This window comes from Lates calcarifer, linkage group LG9, assembly GCF_001640805.2.
Source record: "Lates calcarifer isolate ASB-BC8 linkage group LG9, TLL_Latcal_v3, whole genome shotgun sequence".
Classification (NCBI taxonomy): domain Eukaryota; kingdom Metazoa; phylum Chordata; class Actinopteri; family Centropomidae; genus Lates; species Lates calcarifer.
The window spans coordinates 461,360-483,721 of record NC_066841.1 but is presented as its reverse complement, the minus strand read 5'-3'; the positions used below and the strand labels follow the sequence as shown (position 1 = coordinate 483,721).

General features: G+C 43.7%; 1 protein-coding gene across 3 annotated transcripts; it reads right to left on the bottom strand.

The window, feature by feature from the left end:
- Positions 1 to 27: 27 nt before the first annotated feature.
- xrcc4 (X-ray repair complementing defective repair in Chinese hamster cells 4) lies at positions 28 to 21,692 on the bottom strand. Of its 3 annotated transcripts, none has more exons than XM_018694702.2 (8): positions 21,576 to 21,692; positions 17,621 to 17,764; positions 16,355 to 16,545; positions 12,091 to 12,257; positions 10,636 to 10,767; positions 10,136 to 10,287; positions 7,155 to 7,282; positions 28 to 1,384 (listed from the first exon to the last, which is right to left on the bottom strand). In XM_018694702.2, the coding sequence occupies exons 1-8, from the start codon at positions 21,667 to 21,669 to the stop codon at positions 1,379 to 1,381; spliced, it is 1,014 nt and encodes a 337-aa protein (XP_018550218.1). In that variant the 5' UTR covers positions 21,670 to 21,692; the 3' UTR covers positions 28 to 1,378. The 3 variants fall into 3 exon arrangements, with proteins under 3 accessions (XP_018550218.1, XP_018550200.1, XP_018550210.1); XM_018694684.2 differs by lacking the exon at positions 28 to 1,384 and adding an exon at positions 5,691 to 5,846; XM_018694694.2 differs by lacking the exon at positions 28 to 1,384 and adding an exon at positions 6,300 to 6,711.
- Between the last annotated feature and the right edge of the window lie 670 nt (positions 21,693 to 22,362).

The following is a 22,362-nucleotide window of genomic DNA, read 5'->3' as shown; positions in this document are numbered from 1 at the left end:
TGAAATTGGTGGAGTTCCTCTTTAAAGATCGTTTGAAAAAGACAGTGTGGTTTATTGGTACAAATATTAAAAAGACAAATTATAGAAATCACAGTTCATGAAGCACAACAACACGTTCTTTTTACGATTCTGTAAAACCACAGACAGGTGACAGGTCGAAGGAGAAACTGGTGAAAACTGAATGTTGTGGCCTTCACAGACTGCAGATCTGAACCCAGCTGAATCTGTGTGGGTGGAGTGATGAGTTAAGACAGTGCTCCCCACAAGAGCTTTCACTGAAACCACCAGTCTGTGGTGTGGGTCGACTGCTGGTGGAGAACATGATGGATGTGTAAACATCAGTCTCCTGTTCAGTGTTGCCTTATTTATCAGCTCAGCTGCTTCCTTTTCTTCACCTAAAGATGAAGCTCCAGTGTGTCAGAATAAAAGTGTTAAAATAACAAGGACTGACATTTTACTTTTCTCTTTGGCTTGTGAGCAGAGATGGATTCACACACGTGTTGGTGAGATGCAGAGCACGCACACGTTTTACAGTCTTGGCAAACGTCATGCTTATACACTGTAATAAAGAGGAGTGCTGCTAACAGTTTGTAAGGTTGGCACAAACCAGTCGTCCTGGACACTGATCTGACGCCACTATCAGCAGGACACCGTCATCCGTCTGCGCCTCCAAAACTCATACAAATCTGTGTTTTGATGTGGCAGCGCTGTGGTAAAGGATCGGTTGGTTAAAGGCCGTGGTTTGGATTAAAATGACGACCAGATTGAGAGCAGGGAACATTTCTGGTTACAGTTACATTAATAAACATGTGGTTAACGTTGTGAAATGATCGTGGTCACGCTCTAAAAAAAAAGGGAAAGGAACATCGGTCTCTGGTGTTAAAGGCTGATGTTTTGTTGACCCATCAGTCCACCGTCACCGTCAGAGAGAATTACTACGGCTGCTGCAAGAAGCTGTCACCTGAATGTAAACAGATGTTGTTCTGAGGAACTCAGATTCGTTCTTCTTGAGAAGAGGTCTCTTTATCTTTGCAAAACTTTCTGACTAATAAAAATCATCAAAAGTCACATCTTTTAGGAGAATAATGTTCTTCACACCTGGAAAAACACTTCATGTTGAGTTTTCCATTAACTTGTCACCAGTCTGTTTGCTGTTTACCGGCACAGTTCCTTTGAAATAAGTTAACTGACGTCCCTGAGCCTTAATCCATAACTTCACTACAAAAATATCAGAGCTTTTATCAGTATACATCAGTGCTGGGATCATGTTTATCTGAAGGGTCAGAAGTCCTCAAACAGGTCCTCTGCTGCTGAACATGCTGCCACAGCATCTGCAGAGCGCTGGGGAGTCTGCTGCTTACTGGATCCTGCAGGGGAGTCACTCCTGCAACACACACACACACACACACACACACACACACACACACACAGGTCAGTGGGCTAATGAGGCTGGTTTACAGGAGAGTTTTCCTGTTGAGACGGGAAGTGTATCATGTGGCCCATAAGGAGCGAGACAAGAAACACATGGGCAACTTACTTTTATACCTGTGTGTAGATAAGTGTGTGTGTGTGTGTGTGTGTGTGTGTGTGTAATTGTGGCCCAGCACCTCCCCCACCTTAAGTGGTCTACATCAAAAACTACACCCGACTACCTGTGTGTGTTACCACGTCAAGCTTCTTGTTGTTCTCTGGTCTCTGCTCGTATACTCTGCCTTCACTTGAATGCAGCATCATGTGATGTTTAAGAGCAAGAAAAGAGAGTTTCAGAGAGATACAGAGGATGAAGGAGGGATGAAAGGAAGCAGAGAAAAGAGGGAGAGAGGGGATGAAGGGAGAGAAACAGAGGGACAACACGAATGTAGTCCAACTGGTCAGCAATACTTTCTCCTCAGAGGAGTTACCTGTTCAGACTGATCCCACTCTCATGTCTGCACTGTGAATATGAGGCTACAGCCAGCAGCTGGTTAGCTTAGCTTAGCATAGAGACTGGAAACATGGGGGAACAGCTAGCCTGGTTCCGTCCAAAGGTAACAAAACACTGATTAACACCCTTCACCCTACACCATTTCTGTTTGTGAAGATGCAAATAATGTTAATGACCTGAAAGCATGCGTCGTCGTACAGTTAATTTAACGCAGATATAATCATGAATCACTCAATCAAAAGATTCTAGAGCTACCGTCAGCTTCACTCTCACCGCTCTCCCAGCGTTGTTTTCAGATACACTGCTGTAAAAAGCCACTGTCCTCTACCAGAGAGACTCAGAGCAGCTGGTGAACACAGTGGGGCAGTTAGCAGCTAAAGGGCCAGAGGTTTCCCTCAGACTTGTGTTTACGCTTTTACTGTAGCTGGGAATAAAAACCTGAAGAGGCAGAAATGGAGGGAGTGAAAAAATGAGCTGGCTGAACAAGGTTAACAAAACAGAGCCTCTCTGAAGCCGTTCTCCTGCTGTAAACCATCTAACACTGAGCTCCTGTCACCTTTCACCCTCCTGCATGTGTGAGTGACTAACTGACCTGAATCTGAAGTGACCGGAGGACCACCCACAAATCCAGAGCAGCATCGTGAGCTTTAAGTCACAAGTTGCTTTTTGAAGAGCTACAACACGTTATGGAGTCAGACGTGGCCGATTCTGCTTCTGAAAGGAGAACACAGGATGGTAGACTTTCTCCCTGCGATCCAGCCTGACTGTACTGATAATGACCTGAACGGAGAACGAGAAGAAAAGGCCGGTGTGAGAAAGGAGAAGAGAGGCCCTGAGCTTGTTTAAATCATTACCAACTGTATGACAAACAGCACCGCGCTGCTGGAACCAGTTAACAGGAAACAAGAGACGTGTTCAGTGGAGAGGGGAAGCTGGTCTACGCTGCCACGAAGGACCACCAGAGACTTCCACACATGGCAGAGGGGGACGTGACGAGAGCGGTTTCAACCCTGAGAGGTGAGGTTAAGCTCGGGGAATCGGGCGCAGGAGCCCCCACACGGAGCCGGTCTGGTGACATACCAGAGCTGCAACATGTACACCACCTCTGTGCTGGTCTGCGGCTTAAGATACTAAACTGAGGTTGAGTTTGGACCGAGCTGGACCGAGGGATCAGTTTCATATAAATGAACAAAAATGAAACCCAAAGCTCTATCACCTAAAGGTTCAGTGCACCACATTACAACGTTTACTCTGCTCATGGTTTCTCCATGAAGGCAGTGTTGGCTTTAGCTGCCCAGGTGAGCAGACATTTGTCCTCCAGCACAGAACAACACAGCTGAATAAGATTAGTAAAAAGGAAAAGTCTGGGGTTTTTGAACCAAACGACTGATCTTCTTTGGAGTCGGTGCAGTATCGATCAAGAACGATTACAGAGAGCCTCATATACAACATACTGTGCTGATCCCAGTATGAAGCAAAATGCAAACACACAGTTAAAACTGTACCAGTCCCATGTCTTGTAGTGATTATCTGTGATGGCTAGGAGCGATGTTTGATAGTTTACAGAACCAGTCCCTGTGAGAAGGAGAGAGAGGGTTTTGCTGTAAGTTTCTTCTCTTTTCATGGGAAAAACAATCCTTTCAGTACACAAACACTTAGATCTAAAGTGAACAGGAACAAAAAGGAGAATTTAAAGGTCACAACAACCAGATGTTTAATTCTAAACTTAAAACTTGACTCATTTTCGAAGGAAGCGTTGAACCGAGAGCTCCATAAAACAGATTGTTTTTTTAAATGAACAGCTTAACGTTTATTTTGGGAAATACACTTTTTAGTTTTCTGTCAACGAGTGAGATGAGAAGATATTGGTCTCATGTCTGTGTTCAGTACAGAGCTGGAGACAGGAAATGGTTATCTTAGCTTAACATAAAGACAGGAAGCAGAGGGAAACAGCTAACTCGGCTCTGTCCACAGATTAACAACACACCTATCAACATCTGTAAAGCTCACTCATTAACATGTTGTATCTTGCTTATTTAATCCACACAAAAACAGAGGTGTTTAAATGATAGCGTGTGGAGTTCAAAGCTGGATTTCTACGTCTTTGTTAAGGGTCTACGATGTACCGACGGCGGCTACACGTGCAAACGCCTAAAAATGTAATTATGGGCCTTCAACATGAACAGATAGGAGGAGCATTTATGAACGGTTTCCTCCATGCTACAGAGTCCAGCTCTGTATTTAACACCCTGATAATCAAGCTTATCTCACTCTTATAAAAGAAAAAAAAGCAAGTGAGTGTATTTCGCAAAATATTGAGCAATCCCTGTAATTAGTCATCCCTGTCAGTCTGTTCTGTTCATTTATTTCTCTGCAGGCTCTCTCACCGCCTCGTTCCCTGCTCCTCCTCCTCTCCGTCCTCTCTGTGGACGACCTACATGCAGAAAAACATGGAGGTAACAGAGGAAGGTGAACGGGTTGAGTAGTGATGGAAATGGCAGAAACAATAGCTGGGTGTAGGACTGCCAACAGCTCTAACCCCCCACGTTAGCCACCTCAGACAAAGGCCTCTCTTTTGCAGCCACTGTTTGCCAGCTCGGTGGGGGGGGGGCAGCTTCTGCAGCGATCAAACATCCAACCACAGCTGCTCATTGACTCACTGCTGCTTCTTGTTGTAGCAGTCAGAGTTGGTAATAAGCCGGTAATGGGCACCACTACCAACTACTGACAGCAGCTGGGGATGGATGGCACCACTTACAGCCATCTGCATGGGGCACAGTCGCTGGCACTCACTGGAGCTTGGACACAGTATATTCCCCCTCTGTTGGACGGCTACAGAAACAATGTCAGATTGAGACATGTCTTTGGATTAATTTCTAAATGGCCACATCCAAAAAGAAACTGGCAAACGGGAGATACGGGGCACAAGAGGAGTAGTATTGTGAGGCTTTGGATGTGCAGCAGCAGGGCCTCAGAGCTGTGTGATGGTCTGACTCGGAGAGTAGATACAGCTACTATAGACACAACAGAGAGGAGAAAAGAAGAAAGTTGTTTCTTTGAGACCAGCGATTGGCTTTGGCTTCTCAGTTCACATCCTAGACCTCCCTCAGAAATCCCCCTGCTGCAGTGTTCAGACCAGAGAATAATGGCATTCACCAAAATCCAAGAAATGAAAGGTCTGGTTAACCAAACTATGAGAGAAAAACACATTTTCTCACTTACATCTGGTCATATGCAGAGCAGCGGTTTGAGGGCATATTCTTGGAACGACAAAATGAACAATATTCTAACAAGCAGCCAGTAAAAGCGACACACAAGGTAACACACACGAGCTTAGGTTCGCCCAACAGTGTATTGCACAATCTGTGCCTCAAAGAGCAAAAATAAAATAAAACTGTGTGGAGAGGGAAGTGAGAACCAGCACTTTAATATTCCTCTCATACCACGATGTGAACTGATGCAGCCTCCTGATGTTTTCCACGCTCTCATTAGAGGAGCTGCTGTTCACATAAAGTCCAGAGTGGAAGAGGTCTTTCCTCCCGAGGCTAACTCTCTACCATCAGCAGCTGGCCTGCCTACAGCCACGGCAGCATGTGTTTGTGCCGTTAAAGAGATAGAGTCCGATAGAAGGGACAGAATCATGAAGCGGCTGAAGCCCGGCAGCAGGAATCCTAAACCTGCAGGACAACGCTGGTCTTTTATCACCAATAAACCGTGAGAGCTGAATTTGATATTCCCTCTCAGAGGAATGTTGTAACTGTGATAACGCCCTGAAGGTGTGCAGCTGGGCTTTTCTCTGTGCAGGTAACAGGAGGGGACAGGAGGGGAAGCTGGAGACTGATGGTCACACACCTTCTGTTCATCTGTCCTCCTCTGAGCTCAGTGACGTAACGACAGCATTATCTGACTCCTGTTCAGTCTTCTGTGGAGAAACATGTCATACATGGAGCTGAGTGTGAGGTGACGTGTTTAGTCTTAGTGATGAAAAGTGTCTCTCTGACTGAGTGTTGACCATCAGGGCTCTGAGCTCATGTCATCACCTGCTGCATCACTTATGGTTCCTCTTTTTTATATCTTTCAACATTTTTAAAAACGGTTTAACTCCTTGTTTTATTCCTTCTGTTCCTTACTTTGGTGTGTTAGCATGCTAACATTTGCTAATCAGCAGTAAACACAAAGTACAGCTGAGGCTAATGGGAATTCTGCAGGTATCTGGTCATTAGGATTCATCCTCTGGGGAACATGAATCTCAGATATTTCAGTCTGAACCAAAGTGGTGGATCAACAGACCGGTGCTGCCATCTCTAAAGTAAAAACACAGTAAAACCGTGCATGTGGCTCATTTTCACTGAGGGATTAATTTATGATGAAAATATTGGTGATTAGCAGCTTTAATGATCAACAGTAAAGCTACAGTAATGTTCCTTTGTATCTACACACTCTGTGGATGTTCACGTACATGAATCCTCTGTGAAACACACACTGTGCTGCAAAGCTCTCCACATTGCTTCACATATTCACGTCACTGATTGTGTTGTGGTCAATCAGAGGCTTACAACCGACCGCTACCATACGAATGAGATTAGCTCTGCTGCCACTTTAGCCTTGTGTATACTTCACGTACGGCTCAATGGCAATTTGGGGGGCAACCTCCAACCACGTGAATGCTTGGGTCCAAAGGTTAAAATCGTAGAGAGCCGCTGGAGATTGGGCGCAATTACCCGACGTAAAGAAGATCCCTGACAGGAGGAACTTTATGATGTTTGATTTTCCCATTCAAGAGGATACTGAGGGGGGAGGAGGAGAGGGAGAGGAGGGGAGGAGGAGGTGAAGGCAAAGGAGAGATGAGACAAAAGAGATGAAATGATAAACATGAAGCAGCTCCCGGTGGATACGATCATCTCTACGTCTTCTGATTTTTGCTCCACAGTAAAAGAGGGAGGTGTGTTTTAACCCACAACAATAAAGTGAATTGTTTGTGTGTGCTATTTTAGGTTGGAGATGTCACACCCTGGCTACATGAACAAATTTAGGGATCACTGTATGAAGAGTTTATGAGCGACGAGGCCTGTAAACTGCTCCAGAAAGACATTAACTGACATCATAAAGCAGGAGGCTGTTCTGTAGGAGGAACTACTTTTCACACATTGTCAAAACAAACCACAGCAGCACAGACACTCAGACGTTAACGACGTTACATATGTTCTGGCTGGTGAAGACAGACTCGTACCTCTTTTTCTGGGAGGTCTGCGGGGCCGGGTCCGGGGCCCCGAGGTGACGAAAGCGGCGTTTGCGACTGGGGGCGACGTCCGTGATGTCCTTCAGGCTGTCGTCCAATGGACTCGGCAGTAGAGGACTCTGAGGAGAGACAGAGCCAGTCAGGGTTTCTGTCCAAACACTCAAACAGAGACAGATGGTATAAATAGATTTTACACTATTATCTCCACAGAATTCATCTTGCAATAATTATCTCAGATCACAGCGCTTATTTCTACTCCTGCACAGACACAGACGGGAGAGAAAGACTTTTCTGTGCTTCAGCCATCAACAATAATCAGCAAAAGGAATTCAAACTGAGGAATCTGATTTCTCTGGCAGAATCAAGACTATTAGGAATTCTAAATGAGTCCTTTGTTAATTGTATCTATTCATAACCTGCTTTATTCTGTGTGGATGACAGTGTTGGACTGTTAACTGGTCCAGACTGAAATATCACAGCAACTATTGGATGGACTGAGAAACACGAACAAAAGTAAATGCTTAGTCGATAATAAGAAACTTTTGATTAATGCTGCAAATTCATGTGTTGCACATCATTTAATGTGCAACATGGTGTCAGTAATGGTATTTTACCCTACAGTTAGTTCTGTAAATGCTTTATTTCTTTGTGGCTCCATGTTGAATCTGGAAGAACTTCCCAATTCAGAAAATGAGACCATAAGAGGAGGATGTGAATGGAATGGAATGATTTTTTTTATTTCGTCATTCTTCTACAGTTTGAGAGACGGCAGCCGTCACACCGTGAACATCTGCTGCTAACTCTGCTTTCATCACTCCTCTCTCTCCTGTGTCGTTAACGTGAGGACACCAGGACGAGAGAACGGAACAACAGAGCAGACGACTTCTCTCCTGCAAATCAACACGTCCCAGGGATCAAAGAGCAGAGGAACATGGAGCCTGCAGCAGCAGCAGCAGCAGCAGGCAGCAGCAGGAGGAAGATGATGGTGGAAAATGTCTCCTTAACATTACGTGTTCTCTCTTTTCTTGCGTTAATCGCTGCTGAAATATTTCCCTCTGTGCAGTTCAGTGACTGGTTTCCACATCGTCTTCCCTGTTCGCTATGAACACACTGACGCTGGTCTCTGAAGCTGTCTGTTAAACTCAACGACCCAAGGCGAGTACAAGCAAAGCAAAGCAGACAGGTGTCGATGATGGAGAAATAACTGAACACATTCTGTATAAAGTTTATTTTGGTTTAAAGGTCCTGAAGACTCAGAGTGACATGGCCCTCTGAGAACGAAAAGAGCTACAGAAAAATGAATCTATCATTGTTTTTTACTGAGCTGACATTTCAGTGACACCTCTCTCACCACACAAAACAAACACTTACCAAAACCACTAATTTACTTCTGCCTCCCTCCCTCTCCTCCCTCCCTCCCCTCCCTCCCTCCCTCTATCTGTGCCGTCTGCGTTATTGTCATAGAAACAGAAACAACATGACTCCTGAGAGTTTTCCCTCATCAGCTGCAGGGGAAAGCCCAGGGAGCGGGGACACCTACGTCGCCTAACAAACCCTGACGTATCAACCCGACCTGGCTCTGCACGATTTAACATGAGTGAGACAGTGGAAAAATGAGGGACGTGTGCATCTGAGAGGAGGGCAAAAAATCTGCCCCGAAAACCCCCTCTCAGTTCCATGATGGGTAACTTATGTTCTGCTCAAATCCATCTTACTTTAACACACACGTACAGTCCAAACATCCAGCCTCCTGCTGATGGCACATTAATCATGAGCAGGCCATGTGGGAGCAGGAGTGTAAAGGTTGATGAAGTGTAACGTCAGCGTTAGAAGCTGCTTGTGTTTAAAGGTGTTTGGAGATGTCAGCTCACAGGCCCACTACTCTGCTGCATTACATAACTCCTCAGTGATGTCAGGCTCAGTTTCTGGGCATGAAAAACAAAGCGATGGTGCAAACACGCTCAGCTCCCATGACAACAGCTCCCAGAAATACATACTCACTGTCATACTTTACAAAATGTGAAACTTTTATGGTGAAAATACGTAATAAAGCATGTTTTTTGCTTGTTTTCGACAACTTCACAGCCTTCATTTTTAGCTGTTTTGGCGTGAGTTGTGTTGCTGCTTTGCTCTGAGTGACTCTGAAGCACACGCCTCAATCAGCGACGTCCCTGCAGGTGTTTCCCATCAGCCGTCACAGTCAGAACACCTGCAACTGTAATTTTCTGCCCTGTGTGATTTAATGTTGACTTTCTTACAGAATGAAGTACTTTCTGTAGATGCTCCATTAAAGCTCCTGTCTGAAAACTCAATATGTTGATTCATAGAAATATCTGGACAAGACAAGGTCACGACTGTCAGACCTTTTGCCTAGAACCTGGGCTCCTGGAAAAATTTCACTTTAACCAGAGAGGAGGGATTAATCAGTGGAATAAGCTGCTGTTCAGGGATCAGATTCTAAAAGTTATACTTTAGGGTTATCAATCAAGTGCTGGAAAAATCAAAACACTGTGGAAACATCCTTTTAAAGGCAGCTCTGGCAGTGTTTCTGCACAATTAATCTTTGTGAAAAGCTGATCTGCAGTGACATCCAGGTTTTATATCACTGCACAGTCTGAGTCAGGATTATTTAAGTTTTACTCCAGTAATATTAAAACGAGCTCACTACAGTTCATTCGTCAGCAGTCATGTGGGAAATCAGACCATTGGACATTTCTCCCTGACAGGAAGCCAACAGGTCGTCTCTGAGCCAGATCAGGCCTCAAACTTAACATCAAACGACAACTAATCTGGGACAAAACTCAGTCTGACTCTAAAATTAGTCAGAGGCAGAAATGTGTCTGAGTCTGTGCAGGGTCGGTCCAGCTTCACTGGGACAAATTCAGAGGGATCAGGGGTGGGGAGAAAAACCTGTATCTGTGTCAGACGATGCAAAGCTGTGACTGAAGGAGGCTCGCTGACAGAGATCTTACCCCTGGATTGTACCGTGGGAGCTGGAGTCGTCTGCACTTCCTCTGGCTCCTCGTCAGTGCTCCCTCCATATTCATCCTCGGCCTCCTCCTCCTGACCTCCTGCTGTTCGGTCTGATTTGGCTGAATCCTTCTGTTTCCGTCCCTTAGAGCTCCTGCGACACAGACCAGAAAGGTTACATGATTTTTCTCTGGTCTACAAATATCCAAACCAGACCTCCATAAAACTGAATGAACCACTGATATGTGGCTTTTATCACAGAGGAGATGAATCAGAGGACTGTGGTGATTAAGGAAACGAGTTGAAAAAAGCATCGTGAGAAATTTATTGAGCAACTGTTTTGTTATTCTAAAAAAAAAAAAAGCTTCAGTGTCTTAACACGAAGAGTCTGGATCATTTAAAACAAAACTCAATCTCTAACATAAAAGCTGCACAGGCTGATTAGATTAAACACTGTGGAGCTACGGCAGACTGTAACATCCAGCTAATATGAGCGGTTTACCTCGTTTCCTGCAGCTGTGTGACAGTTTCCTGCAGACTGCGGATCTTGGCTTTCTTCTCATTCAGGACGAGGACAAACCGAGAGTAGAGCTCTGCCTCCAGGGTTTCCTTCCCACCAGTGTATCGCTTCAGTCTTCAACACACACAAACACACGTCTTAAAATCTGGAGGTCAAACTTTCTTCACCTGTTTTTATCCATAAAGCTCTTATGAAACACACATGTAAACATGAGTATTTCCCTCTGGCAACATAACACCAGCACTGCTAATCAGTGATGGATAGAGGAGTCGAGAGGCTGATTACAAAGCCATGAATCAAACGAAGGTGAGCGGCTCTGAGTCTGTAGTTTATTCTGACTGTCCACACACACACACACACACACACACACACAACCTTTCTGCTGCCCCAAACACACACTACAGCCGAGTACGGATCATTCCGCTGCTGAAAATAGTCCCCAACAAATATTAAGGTATTTCTAATTAAAGTTTTAAGAGGTTTAAAAACCCTTAAAACTGATTTTATTCCTTAAAAAACCACATGAACCACATAATGAACTGAAGTGAACTGTATGTTAAAGGTCTGTGAATCACAGGGGCCCCTCTGACTCATATTAACGCCGCTGTAACATCAGGTCATAGCTCAAACTGACGTCTGGTCACCGGTGGACGGACCCTCCCCGATCAGCGTCACATGAGCGGGGTAATAACTCAGAGGTCTGTGATGGATTTTAGGGAAACTAAAACTTGTGATTTTAACCTTTCTGTGTTTTAATGTTCTGTACAGGATGCCCACAAAGTGTACATTTCAATGACTTCATGTGACTGGGCCACGAATCAAAACGTCTGACTTACTCTGTGATCACGTATTTCCTGATTTTTAATCATTTTAATCGAGTGTATCGCAGGAGTTTGAGTTATAGTCCTGCATTCAAAATGTTTTGTAAGAGTTCACAAGTAGCTTTTTAATGTATTTAGTAGATGTAGAACTACCTTATATAAGACTAGGTAGAATAATCTCCATCAATAAATCATGATTTATTTTGTATGAAAAACCCCTGATCTGCAAAAGGAATATAACAAAAAAAGTTCAAAATAAAACACTTAGCTGTGAAATGTAGTGTTATATGTTAAAATCATAACTGGGATGAAGTGAAACTCGAGTAAAGGACAAGTACTTGAGTAAATCTACGTAGTTAGATTCCATTTCTGGATTTATAAAAAGGGAAAGTGTTTATACAGCTGCAAACCACCATTTAATGTCGCAAACACTTTCTAAAAAGTGCTGTATTTGTACAATTTCCCAAACTTCTGGGAAATTCCTGAAATTTTCCGAAGTGGATATCATGCCTAACCCTGCCTGGATTCTGGTTCTGGCTCTGGCTCTGGTTCTGGCTCTGGTTTTGGTTTTGGTTGTGGGAACAGCTGGTTGTTGTGTGATTTTGTGTGTTTTTACTCTGCAGTGATGCGTTGCTGTTCTCGTCTCAGTCTCTGGTTCTCCTCCTCCAGGTCCTGGTTCTGGTGCTCCAGTGTGTTTCCCCTCTGCAGACTGTGAACCAGTAACTCTCTCACGGCCTCCGTCGGTTCTGGGACGGACTTCAGTGAAACAGAACCCAACCTGAACTGGAGACGGAAACGAAAAGAAAACGAAGCGAGATACACGTCTGAGGAACAGCATTTTTATTCTCAGTGTCTGATTTTCATTTCTGTGGATGAATTAAATGTATGTGTGTGTGTGTGTGTGGTGTGTGTGTGTGTGTGTGTGTGTGAACTGTGGGTCGTAAAATCAAAACTATGTTGAACAGATTCAGAGCTGAGAGGAACTGCAGAGTGATTTGATCCATTGTTAATCTAAACAACATTGATTAGTGCAGGTTAAATACATGCATCTCCTGAGTTGAGTCAGTTTTCTGGACCTCTGTCCCCTGGGAAACAGAGTTCTCCCTCAAACATGTTTACACACAGATAAGAGGCAGAAACAGCGACTATCACCACCGACCTCTGTGACCATCAGCTCCCTAAATAACTGACCTCAGCTGTGTGTGGATAAGAGAGGGAAACAATAAAGTGTGCTGACAGACCTCTCCTAAATTTGTCCCTAATTATTCAACAATCTCATTCTATTTAAGTCATTAACTGGTAACGTCTTGTCATCGTCGTCTCTTTCCTTTTCATCCTCTCTCCCGCTCACTCACTCTCGTCTTCCCACCCTCTGTTTCGTTCAGGTTATTTACAAGTGTCTAATATTTGCCAGCTCTTACTTCACCACCTCTTAGAAATGTTAAATAAATAAGCTGAGGCTGCACAGCCAGCTAAAATACTGCTCGAAATGGAAATACCTCTTCTAAGCTCTTGTGGCAAACACTTCCAGTTGTTGCCTCATCGTATACACTCGGTCAGTATGAAGCTCTTTACAGTTTTACCTGAAATAAAAACTTCAGCTGTCACCTGACGGCTCCTATTAGAGCCGTGGTTGCTGGTGGGAGCTCGATGTTGTTGACTGGTCTGAGACACCGGCCTGTTGGCTGCACACCGTTGGCTCAGACACTGTTGATGTGGGCAAAGGTTTCTCATGTTGTCATAGAGACGCTACTGTTTGAAAAGCTGATTCTGACTCACTGATTCACACTAATTAACTGCTGGATACTTTTATTTAGGGAGAAACCCCCGAGCGCAGCTCCACCTATTCTAAATTTACTGCAGTGTTCATATAGAGCCGGTGAATGTTAAAGTCATTAATACTCCTGCACCTTTCTCAAAGCAGAGAACGCCAAGTTTGAACTCGGGTCCTTAGGAGATGAAACTTCAGAGCACAGGAGGACAGGGAGCTTCCACACCTGTCCTGTTTGGTTTGTTTGGTCCAAACTTTTCAGGGTTGCCTCAGAACACAGTCCGGACCAAAGGACCAAAATTTAGTCTGACCAAAACAGGTGATCTCGGTCTGGATCAAACTGAACCACGGCTCGGTTGGTTCGCAGCGTGAAAACACTTTTTTTGGATGATTCAGACTTTTGGACCAATGACAGGAAGTTGAAGTGAATGACGTCATCTCATTATAATCCAATGTTCTGCTGGGAAACTCAGGTCCTTCTTTCATCCTTCGCCACCCCCCCTCCCTCCTGATCCAGCATCTGTGGGATGATCCGGAACAAGCCTGATCCATGGAGACCCCCACCCTGCAACCCACAGGACCCAAAGGATCCAGTGACACCACAGGACACCCCCCGAGGTCCTGGTCCATGCTCTGACGGATCAGAGTTCGGATCGAACCACCAACCCTGTGATTAGTGGACGAGCCGCTCTTCCGGCCACAGCGGTATGTATCTGCTGCGGAACCTCTCAGAATATCAAACCAAACCCCAGGAGAGAGAACAAATTACTGTTCAGCTACAATACCAAATTAATTTACACACAACCGCACATTCTGTACATGTTGTTCTCCCCTGACCCGAAAAGACAGGAAGTGTAGTTTCTATTTGGATTAGTTACCAACAACATTTATACTTTTCCTTTTAATTTCCTAATAAGTTTCATTTTGATTCATCGGTTTAGTTTCAGTAATAGTTTCTGATAAATGTGCGTAACAGTCAAGCAGCGGTTTCTGAAACCGATTACATGTTTTAACCTGCTTCACAGCGTCCACACACTGGTCACTGAGCGCCACTCACACCTCAGACGGTGGAGACATAATATGATATTTCTGTTCTTACACAGATGAATGGAAATGACTCTAAAGATTATGCAGAATAACTGTGACAGATTTAAGTGTGAATTATCATAAAATGGAAATATATTCCACCATCAGTGAGGAACCTGAGGAAAAACTCCTGCCAGTGGTTTTTATCTTGTTTATCACAACATAAGGATTTGTTGAAAAATGAATTGTGGCTGGTTTATTCTTTCACTCTGAGCATCTGATTCTGATTCTCCTTCACAATACTGGGAAGAAGCCTTAACCTTTAAATCTATTAGAGTCAGTGGATCCAGTAATCGATAACATTTGTGAAACACAAAACAATATTAATGCCAAATGTCTCAGTCACCAGCGAGAGACCGTGCTGACAAACTGCATGACCACAGACACACACACATGCTTGGTATGTTAACCACCTCAGGTAACACCTGTACATGTGTGTGAGTCTGCTCTGGTGTTTTGCAGCGTTGGACAGGAGCTGCGATTAGAGGGGAACGAGCAGGCATTAGACCGAAGCCTTTCATTATGACTCATAACTTTATGGCAGATGAATTACTGCTTTTTTTATGTTGAGCAAGAGATGACACATCGCAGCACACTTCTGTAAACCCACTGTTTCTACCTCACGTTTGTTAAACAGAAGCTTCGATTCATTTCCCTTTTACTGCAACGGACGCGCTCAGATTTCCATTCTGTCATAACTACCATGGCAACAAAGGTTTTGTGTCTAAATCATGAATGAGTGTGTTCACAAAACTGACCCCTGAACAGAGATTATTCAGTAAATTGCCAAACACCATCAGGTTGTTCAACTCCCTCCGGTCCCTGTTGTCACACAACAGACTCACAGCAGAACCAGATGAGTTCCAGTTTGGTCTTTGTTAGCAGTTATTTGTTTCATCGTGTCTCCTAACAACATTCATCTTCCCAGATCAACAGCAAAGATTTATTTACCATTTTTATTAATTCAGCAATTTTCTCTTTGGTCTGTCTGAACAGTGTAAAACAGAAAACTACTCAGTTTACTTTACTATAAATATGCAACTGTTACCAACACATGGACCTTAAAATAGTCCTCTGCAGATTTACCACTGCACTCTTTAAAACACAGAAATCAAAATCAGTGCAGCAGAATCACAGATACTGTCCTTTTAATGCCACACATGCTTCTTCTTCTTCACTTTATTGCTGATTTCTGTTATGTCATGTCGTTATATTATGTTTATGCAGTTATGCTGTCGTACTCTCCAACACCATACACTGAACACTCACACACACACACTAAACCATGAAAGTACAACTGGAGCTGGAGAGACAACGTCTAGACCAATCACACATTTTTAACTGGCATATTTATTTCATGGTAAATCAATTAAAGCCAAAAGTGCTGATCTGTGAACAGCTGTGAAGGTTAAATTGATTTGTGACCCACTGAACCACATGAAATCACATCTATTGAACGAGCCATTTAAAGACAAAGCACAGATTTAAACCAGACAGGAAAACTAGAATGATCAGATTACAGAATGAATCTCTCCTCACACACGAGTCTTTGTGGTTATTGTTTGATCACATCAGTTAACTGACTGTGGTGAGGTAAGACGTGAAGCCTCAGCTCGAGTTTCTATAAAAACACGACCAGCTGAAGGTGAGAGCAGACTCACATCTCACACTCTATTCATCACTTCCTGGGTTCAGTCAGGAAATCAAAACAAGCTCCGAGCTCTTTTAAACACCCAGAGTGGCTCAGGGAAACAGAGGTGACAGTGCACGGTTATCTACAGTAAACACAGCACTGACGTCCTGTGAAACATCAGCAGCTCTGAACGTGGCTTCATGTCAGAGATCAGCTCTGATAAACTGATTAAGCTGCAGAGTAAAAACAGGTGAGCACTTTTTACATGAACCTCTGATTCGTCAGCTGAGAGAGAAACGTTTAAAGAAACAAACGTCTAAAACATGATCCATGATGAGATGTGTTCATACACCCACCGAGGTTTCACAGAGGTGTTTGTGTGACACTCACTGAGATGTCCTTCTGCACCTTCTCATACGCCAGCGTGACAGTGGAGCTGTGGTTTGGTGGAGACGGTGTGAGGGTGAAGCTGTAGCTGACGGAGCTCTCTGTCCCAGTCAGCGCCTGCTGCAGGTTCTGGACGTACCTCTCCGTCTGCATCTCCAGCTCCTCGGCCTCGGCACACACCACCGCCTCGCTCACTGCACAGAGAACAACAGGAAGATCACAGGAAACACAAGGAGGACGACTCTGAATTATCCTGCTGAGTATTCAACACTACAAAGAGAAATGCATCAGAATAAAACAGATACAGGCTGCGAGTAAACACTAGAAGACATTAAAGAATCAGAGGAAAGCAGCAGCAGGAGCAGAGAGTCAGGCTGTGCAGAATAATCTAAATTAAAAGTTGTGTTGTTGTGTTGCTGAGGACCAGAGGAAGAGCAGCGTTAACTGTGAAGTTTTTTGGACGAGGAGTTCACGAGAAAGCGTCAGTCATCATCAGAGCCTACACATTTACACAGGCCAAGCAATCAGCCTCTACCAACAGGCACATGTATAAAATGCTAATTATTATGTATCAAAATAAGGTAAATAACAGGTAAGAGAAATACAAACCTGCTATGGCTCGATAAAATGTGTGTAAAATGAAGACGTTTTTAGATGCCATTTTACCTTTACGAAGTGCATTACTTCTCTTTATAGCCACTTCAACACATATGTGACTAAAACTCAACACTTGGTGGATCCAGCTCAGAAACAGCTGGATCCTGAGGAGCTGTTTGGACGTTTTGCACACTGCAGCGCACAGAGCCAAAGGAGAAACAGTTCCTAAATGAGAAACATGCATTCGGAGGCAGTTATGTGAGTGCTAACGCCCCAGGAACTCTTTTTTCTTTTTGTTTCGAAGGTGCATAGTGAGTAAAGGGAAGAGTCTTCCTGTCTGCTGCTGTTTTAGAACATTATTTCATCTAGAAAATGGATGTTTGCAGCAGGAACATGTGTCTGAAAAACCTGCAGGATCTGCATCCGACACCTTGTTGAATCCTGACCTGAGAGAATTCAGGCTGCTGTAGGTGACACTAATAAATCTACCACTGAACGGAGCTGAAAAGGTCAACGACGCGCCTCTCTAAAACGAGCACAGGTGAAGAGAGAAAGGTGTGTGTGGTCAAACAGGTGAGGTTGTCCAGGTATCAGCTGAGCATAAATCTGTCAGGTCAGACATGTAAAATGTGAGACGACATGCTGCGAGGTCAGACTGGGTGAGGTTTTTACCCTCTCCTCTCCACGCATCCTGTCCGTCAGTCAGCAGCAAGTGGAAGCCTGAACCTAAGCCCCGCCCCCTCCAGTCCACCCGCAGGAAGTAGGCGGAGTCAGGCTGAGAGGAGACGTGGATTTCACGCACCGACGTGTGCATCACTGCAGATAAGAAAGGACAGAGACACAAACGAAAGCACAACGTTAGACGTCTCTTCAGTCATGATGCCACTTCAATAAGAAGATTTCTTTCCTTTCACTGTTTTGTTATAAATTGCAATATTCGGAATATTCCTCACAAAACACTGCAAAGCTTTCATAAAACTCAGGCAGGCTCTTGTTTAACCTGCTGTACTGTCTTTAACCTACAGGCCTTTCCAGTTCATGAGAGTCAAGATTAAGATCTGAGCATCTGCAGATGAGAACCTCCTTACTACAGTAACTTGTTATTAAAACTGTTAACAAAGAGAGAAAAGTAAGGCAGCTGATAATCTAACATCTGAGAACCTTTAATAAGGCTGGACTCGTGGATAAGAAGCTGGTTTGCATCACAAAACTGCACCAAGTGTGATTTGACCATTTCCAATCAGTTTTTGATCAAAGTCAAAGTCATTCTGAGTTCGTTTGTCACCTACTGTCTGTCTGTAACGAGCATGTTGTCTCAGATTAAAGCCAGAGCAGTGTAACTCTAATGGACAGGCTGCTCACAGGCCTGTGAGGGGCAGTGTGAGCTGACAGTCCTGATTGGTGGAGGTGTGTAAAACCTGGTGTGGACCTGTCATAACTCCTGCAGCTGTTCTTACATCATTTTCCTGGCATCTGTCGCAGCCTGCTGTTCACGTGCCAGCCAACACTTCACCTCCATCCCCTCGCTGAGGCTCCCACCGTTCAGCTAAATAACTACACCTCCTGAACGTGGATCTGGTTTTACAGCAGCTCCTCTGACACGCTGTGACATTTATCTGTGCTTTGCAGGGGGCTCAGCTATTGTTTCATAGAGAGAATAGAGGACGTATTGAAGGTCTGCAGGGAAAATGGATCTGTAAAGCATCAGAGACCCCATAAGGCTTGGCCAAGGCAAACCTAAAAGCCTCCACAAGAGAAGACACACAGGGTCTGTCTGTGGTGAGCTGCTATAGGACTCATAGATGGAGAGGAGTTATTACATTTTTCAAAAAACATGATATGAAACATCATTTCTCACTTTGCTGTTTAAACAAACATTTATTCACCAGAGAGAGAACTCAGCTTTTAAACCAGCATGGACAAAGCTTTTCTCTAAGAGGGAAATTAAGTGAATCTTCAGTGCAGCTTTGAGCAACAAAGGCACCGCAAACAGCTGCTGCAATGTTAACCAATGGACAACTGTCCATGTCAAAGTATGTCCACTTAAGTGTTTGTTTTTGTCAGTGACAGGCTCAGATTGTTATATAGTGTCTGACAACATAATAGATGGGATTCCTGCAGAGACAGAGCTTTTTATTAAAGAGGAAGATCCTTTTAGTTTAACAGGAACATCTCTATATATCACTACCAGACTCCATTGACAAAAACAGGGATTTTACTGAGCAGAACACAGGAGCTGCTGGAATACCACTGCTCCATCAAGTTTGTTCATGTTACTGTGTGAATTTCAGTGATGGAGAAGTATTCAGATACTTTGCAAAGGTAAAAGTACCACAGAATAACTCACAATAACTCGTGTGTTCTGCTCAGTAAAATTACTGGTTTTGTCTGGTCTGGTAGTGATCTGAGAGGGTTTAAGAGTTTGCAGATTGGAAGTTCCTCATATCTTTATCATAAATTGCTTATTGTATTCATGTAACTGACCTCGTCTGAGCTGTAACTGTGCTGATGCCTCCATGAGACGAACCAACAAGGAGAAATACTCTGCACGCAAAGAGTTTAGAGGGTCGTGTCTTTTCTCTCTGTTTATCTCTCGGTCTTAATCAGCAGATTAAGTTGTTGTTTGTTTTGTTTTCGTTTTTCTTCCCTGATGAACTCGATCTGTTTAATGTTTATTATATGAACCTGGGAAGAAAAACCTAATAAAGTCTCAGCCACCACACGCTCCCAAAAAGCTGAGGTTAGGCTTTCATTAACTTCACTGAAATATGCACAGACCTCATGCAAGAACGAGAGTTATGTAATTGTTAAACATTGGTTTCCCTTAGTGCCATTTGGTCGTGTAATGACCAAAGTGAGCGGGACTGTTGTAAATGATTAGTCCAGCTTCATGCAACCATGTCATCACAGCGCTGTAAGCACTGTAATGCACTAATACACAGCCTCTCATTAGGTGTAAGTACAGGCTGAGCAGAGCCCAGCAGAGAAACTCACACCTCAGTTAGCTGGACGCTAATGACCGGCCGCAGCAGCATGCTTCCTCACACAGCCCGACACATGTTTCTGCAGAGCTCAACAGCAGCTTCATCTTTAACAACATCCTTTTCACACCTGCTTCACCACTGAATATATGCACAGTATGAGGGGAAAAGTTGTCTCTTGTGTTTAAAGTCACTGATCTTGCAGCAGAATATGTCTCCAGTGTCTCTGCATCACAGACGGGGACGAACAGCAGCTGCTACTGAGGACACAGAGGTCACGTCCTCTGTATTTTGGATTTTGAGGAACCTGTGGGAGATTTATATTATACATTTTTCAAAATGTGGGTTTTAAATTGGCTGATTCCAGTGGATTGTCATGAAATCTGGAAGTCAGTGCTACAGGAAATGTACTCAGTTAATTGAAAAGAATTGTTTGTTCCAACCTTAAATAAAACAGAGACAAATCCTCACAATGTGAAGCTGCAACCAGAGACATTTTGTTGGTAAATGACTTAAACAGTTTGTCTGTTGTCAAGGATTTCTGTCCATCCACAAACAGATTAACTGACTAATTGTTTCAGCTTTGAAAATCTGAGTCAGCTTTGTGTTGATTTGAACCCATGATCTCAGATTTTCTGTCCTCAGAGAAGAATTTTCGGATGATTATGGAAAAACTGTATTTGACTGAATCCAATCCCTCTTTTCCTGCAACTCGATTTCCAGATGTTTAATGGGGTTTGGTGTGACTTTCTTTCCACACAGGAGTGTTCAGCTAAACCTCAAATGACAGGAGAAAAGGGGAAAATATCCCTCTCTTCCAATAACACACAAACAGTACGGAGCATGATGTTTGCTAAACCGACAGAGATTCACTCTGTGTTTGTCGCAAGTTTCACCTTCAGCCCCCGAGCTGAACAACAGGAGGGAACCTCAGGGACTAACACCCTGTAAATTATATATTATATTATATAAAATAAAATGTCACACATGATACGTACAGTGATGATGAAGCTCTGTCACTGGTTTAACAAACAAATGTGCCTTATTTATTAATAGTTTATATGTTATGTGACCCAGTGTTTACAGTCTATTATTACATGTGCAGCTACAGGGAGCTTAACCCTTTCTATTTTATACATTAGACCATAAATAAAGTGCTAATATACTTTATTTATGGTCTAATTATTAATATATTTCATAAATGATTTGTTTTTTCTTAATATATATATATATACATATACATATATATATAATAATGTGACACTGACTCCAAATTAAAAATGATTACTACTCCTTCTTCTATTGTTAAACTACATTTACATGGAGAATTAGCAGTTATAATAATCTAATATGTGGTTTCATGGTTCACACAGGCCACACCCCCTTTATATTCTATATTATTATTACACTGTGTTTATTTAATAGCTTCCACTGACCCATGGCTTCATTTAAAATGTGTGGCTACACAGACTTCTACACTTTTTTTAAAGAGTGTGAAACAGCGGTTAAACAGGGGGTACAGGGGAGTGAGCTAACCGCGGTGAACCTGACTGAGAGGACCCCGCTCCCCGCTGGACCCGGACCCGGAGTGAACCTGCTGTTTGCAGACACACACTGAAGCTACAAGCCGTTAGTTTCTGTCTCACCCGGAGCCTCACAGAGTCCGTCCCTCGGTTTGTTCTGCGGAGAAAACGCTGTAGTTCGAACTGTCAACAACTGGACCGGCAGGCGCTGCTGCATACGTCATCATCAGGCGACGCAGCGGAGCACATCGGTGTTACTATTAAAAGGGCCAGGAGCAGAATGATCAGCAGCTTCTGTACTGTTCCTCGTTAAAAGCAGCCAGTGTTTATCATGTTGAATTTATTTTACAACATGAAACATTTCATTCCACTGTTCTCTGTCAGTGACTTCAACACCTGCATGTTCACACTGTTTTCATGACAAATAATTAATGCCTGAACTACAGATGGTGCACACACAGGAAAAATGTTGATGTGTGTGTGTTTTGTACATAACTGGCACGTCCTGTGGCACTCGTCTTTACTGACATCCATCATATCTGCATATTCAGAGAGACCAGACAGACGGCTGCTGTGTCTGATGAGAGGACGTTGAGGGAACTTTAATAATCTTCCCTCTCGGTGTCCCTCGGTGTTGTTTTGGTTTCCTTGTCAGCGAGGCAAAGGCAACAAGCTGTGTGCCACATGTTGTTGAGAGGGAAATGAGGGGATTACTCCAAGAGCATGATCTGAGTTCTGCAAACAGACACTCTTTCCAAGAATAATTGCCTTAAGAGGCTGCTCGGGCATTAAGGCGCTTTCTGTTAAGGAAACACACACACAGGGGCCCACATCAGCTGATTCTCTACAGGGGTTTATGATATGTGTGTGTGTGTGATTAGAGTTCACAGAATAACCTGTGCAGATCCCC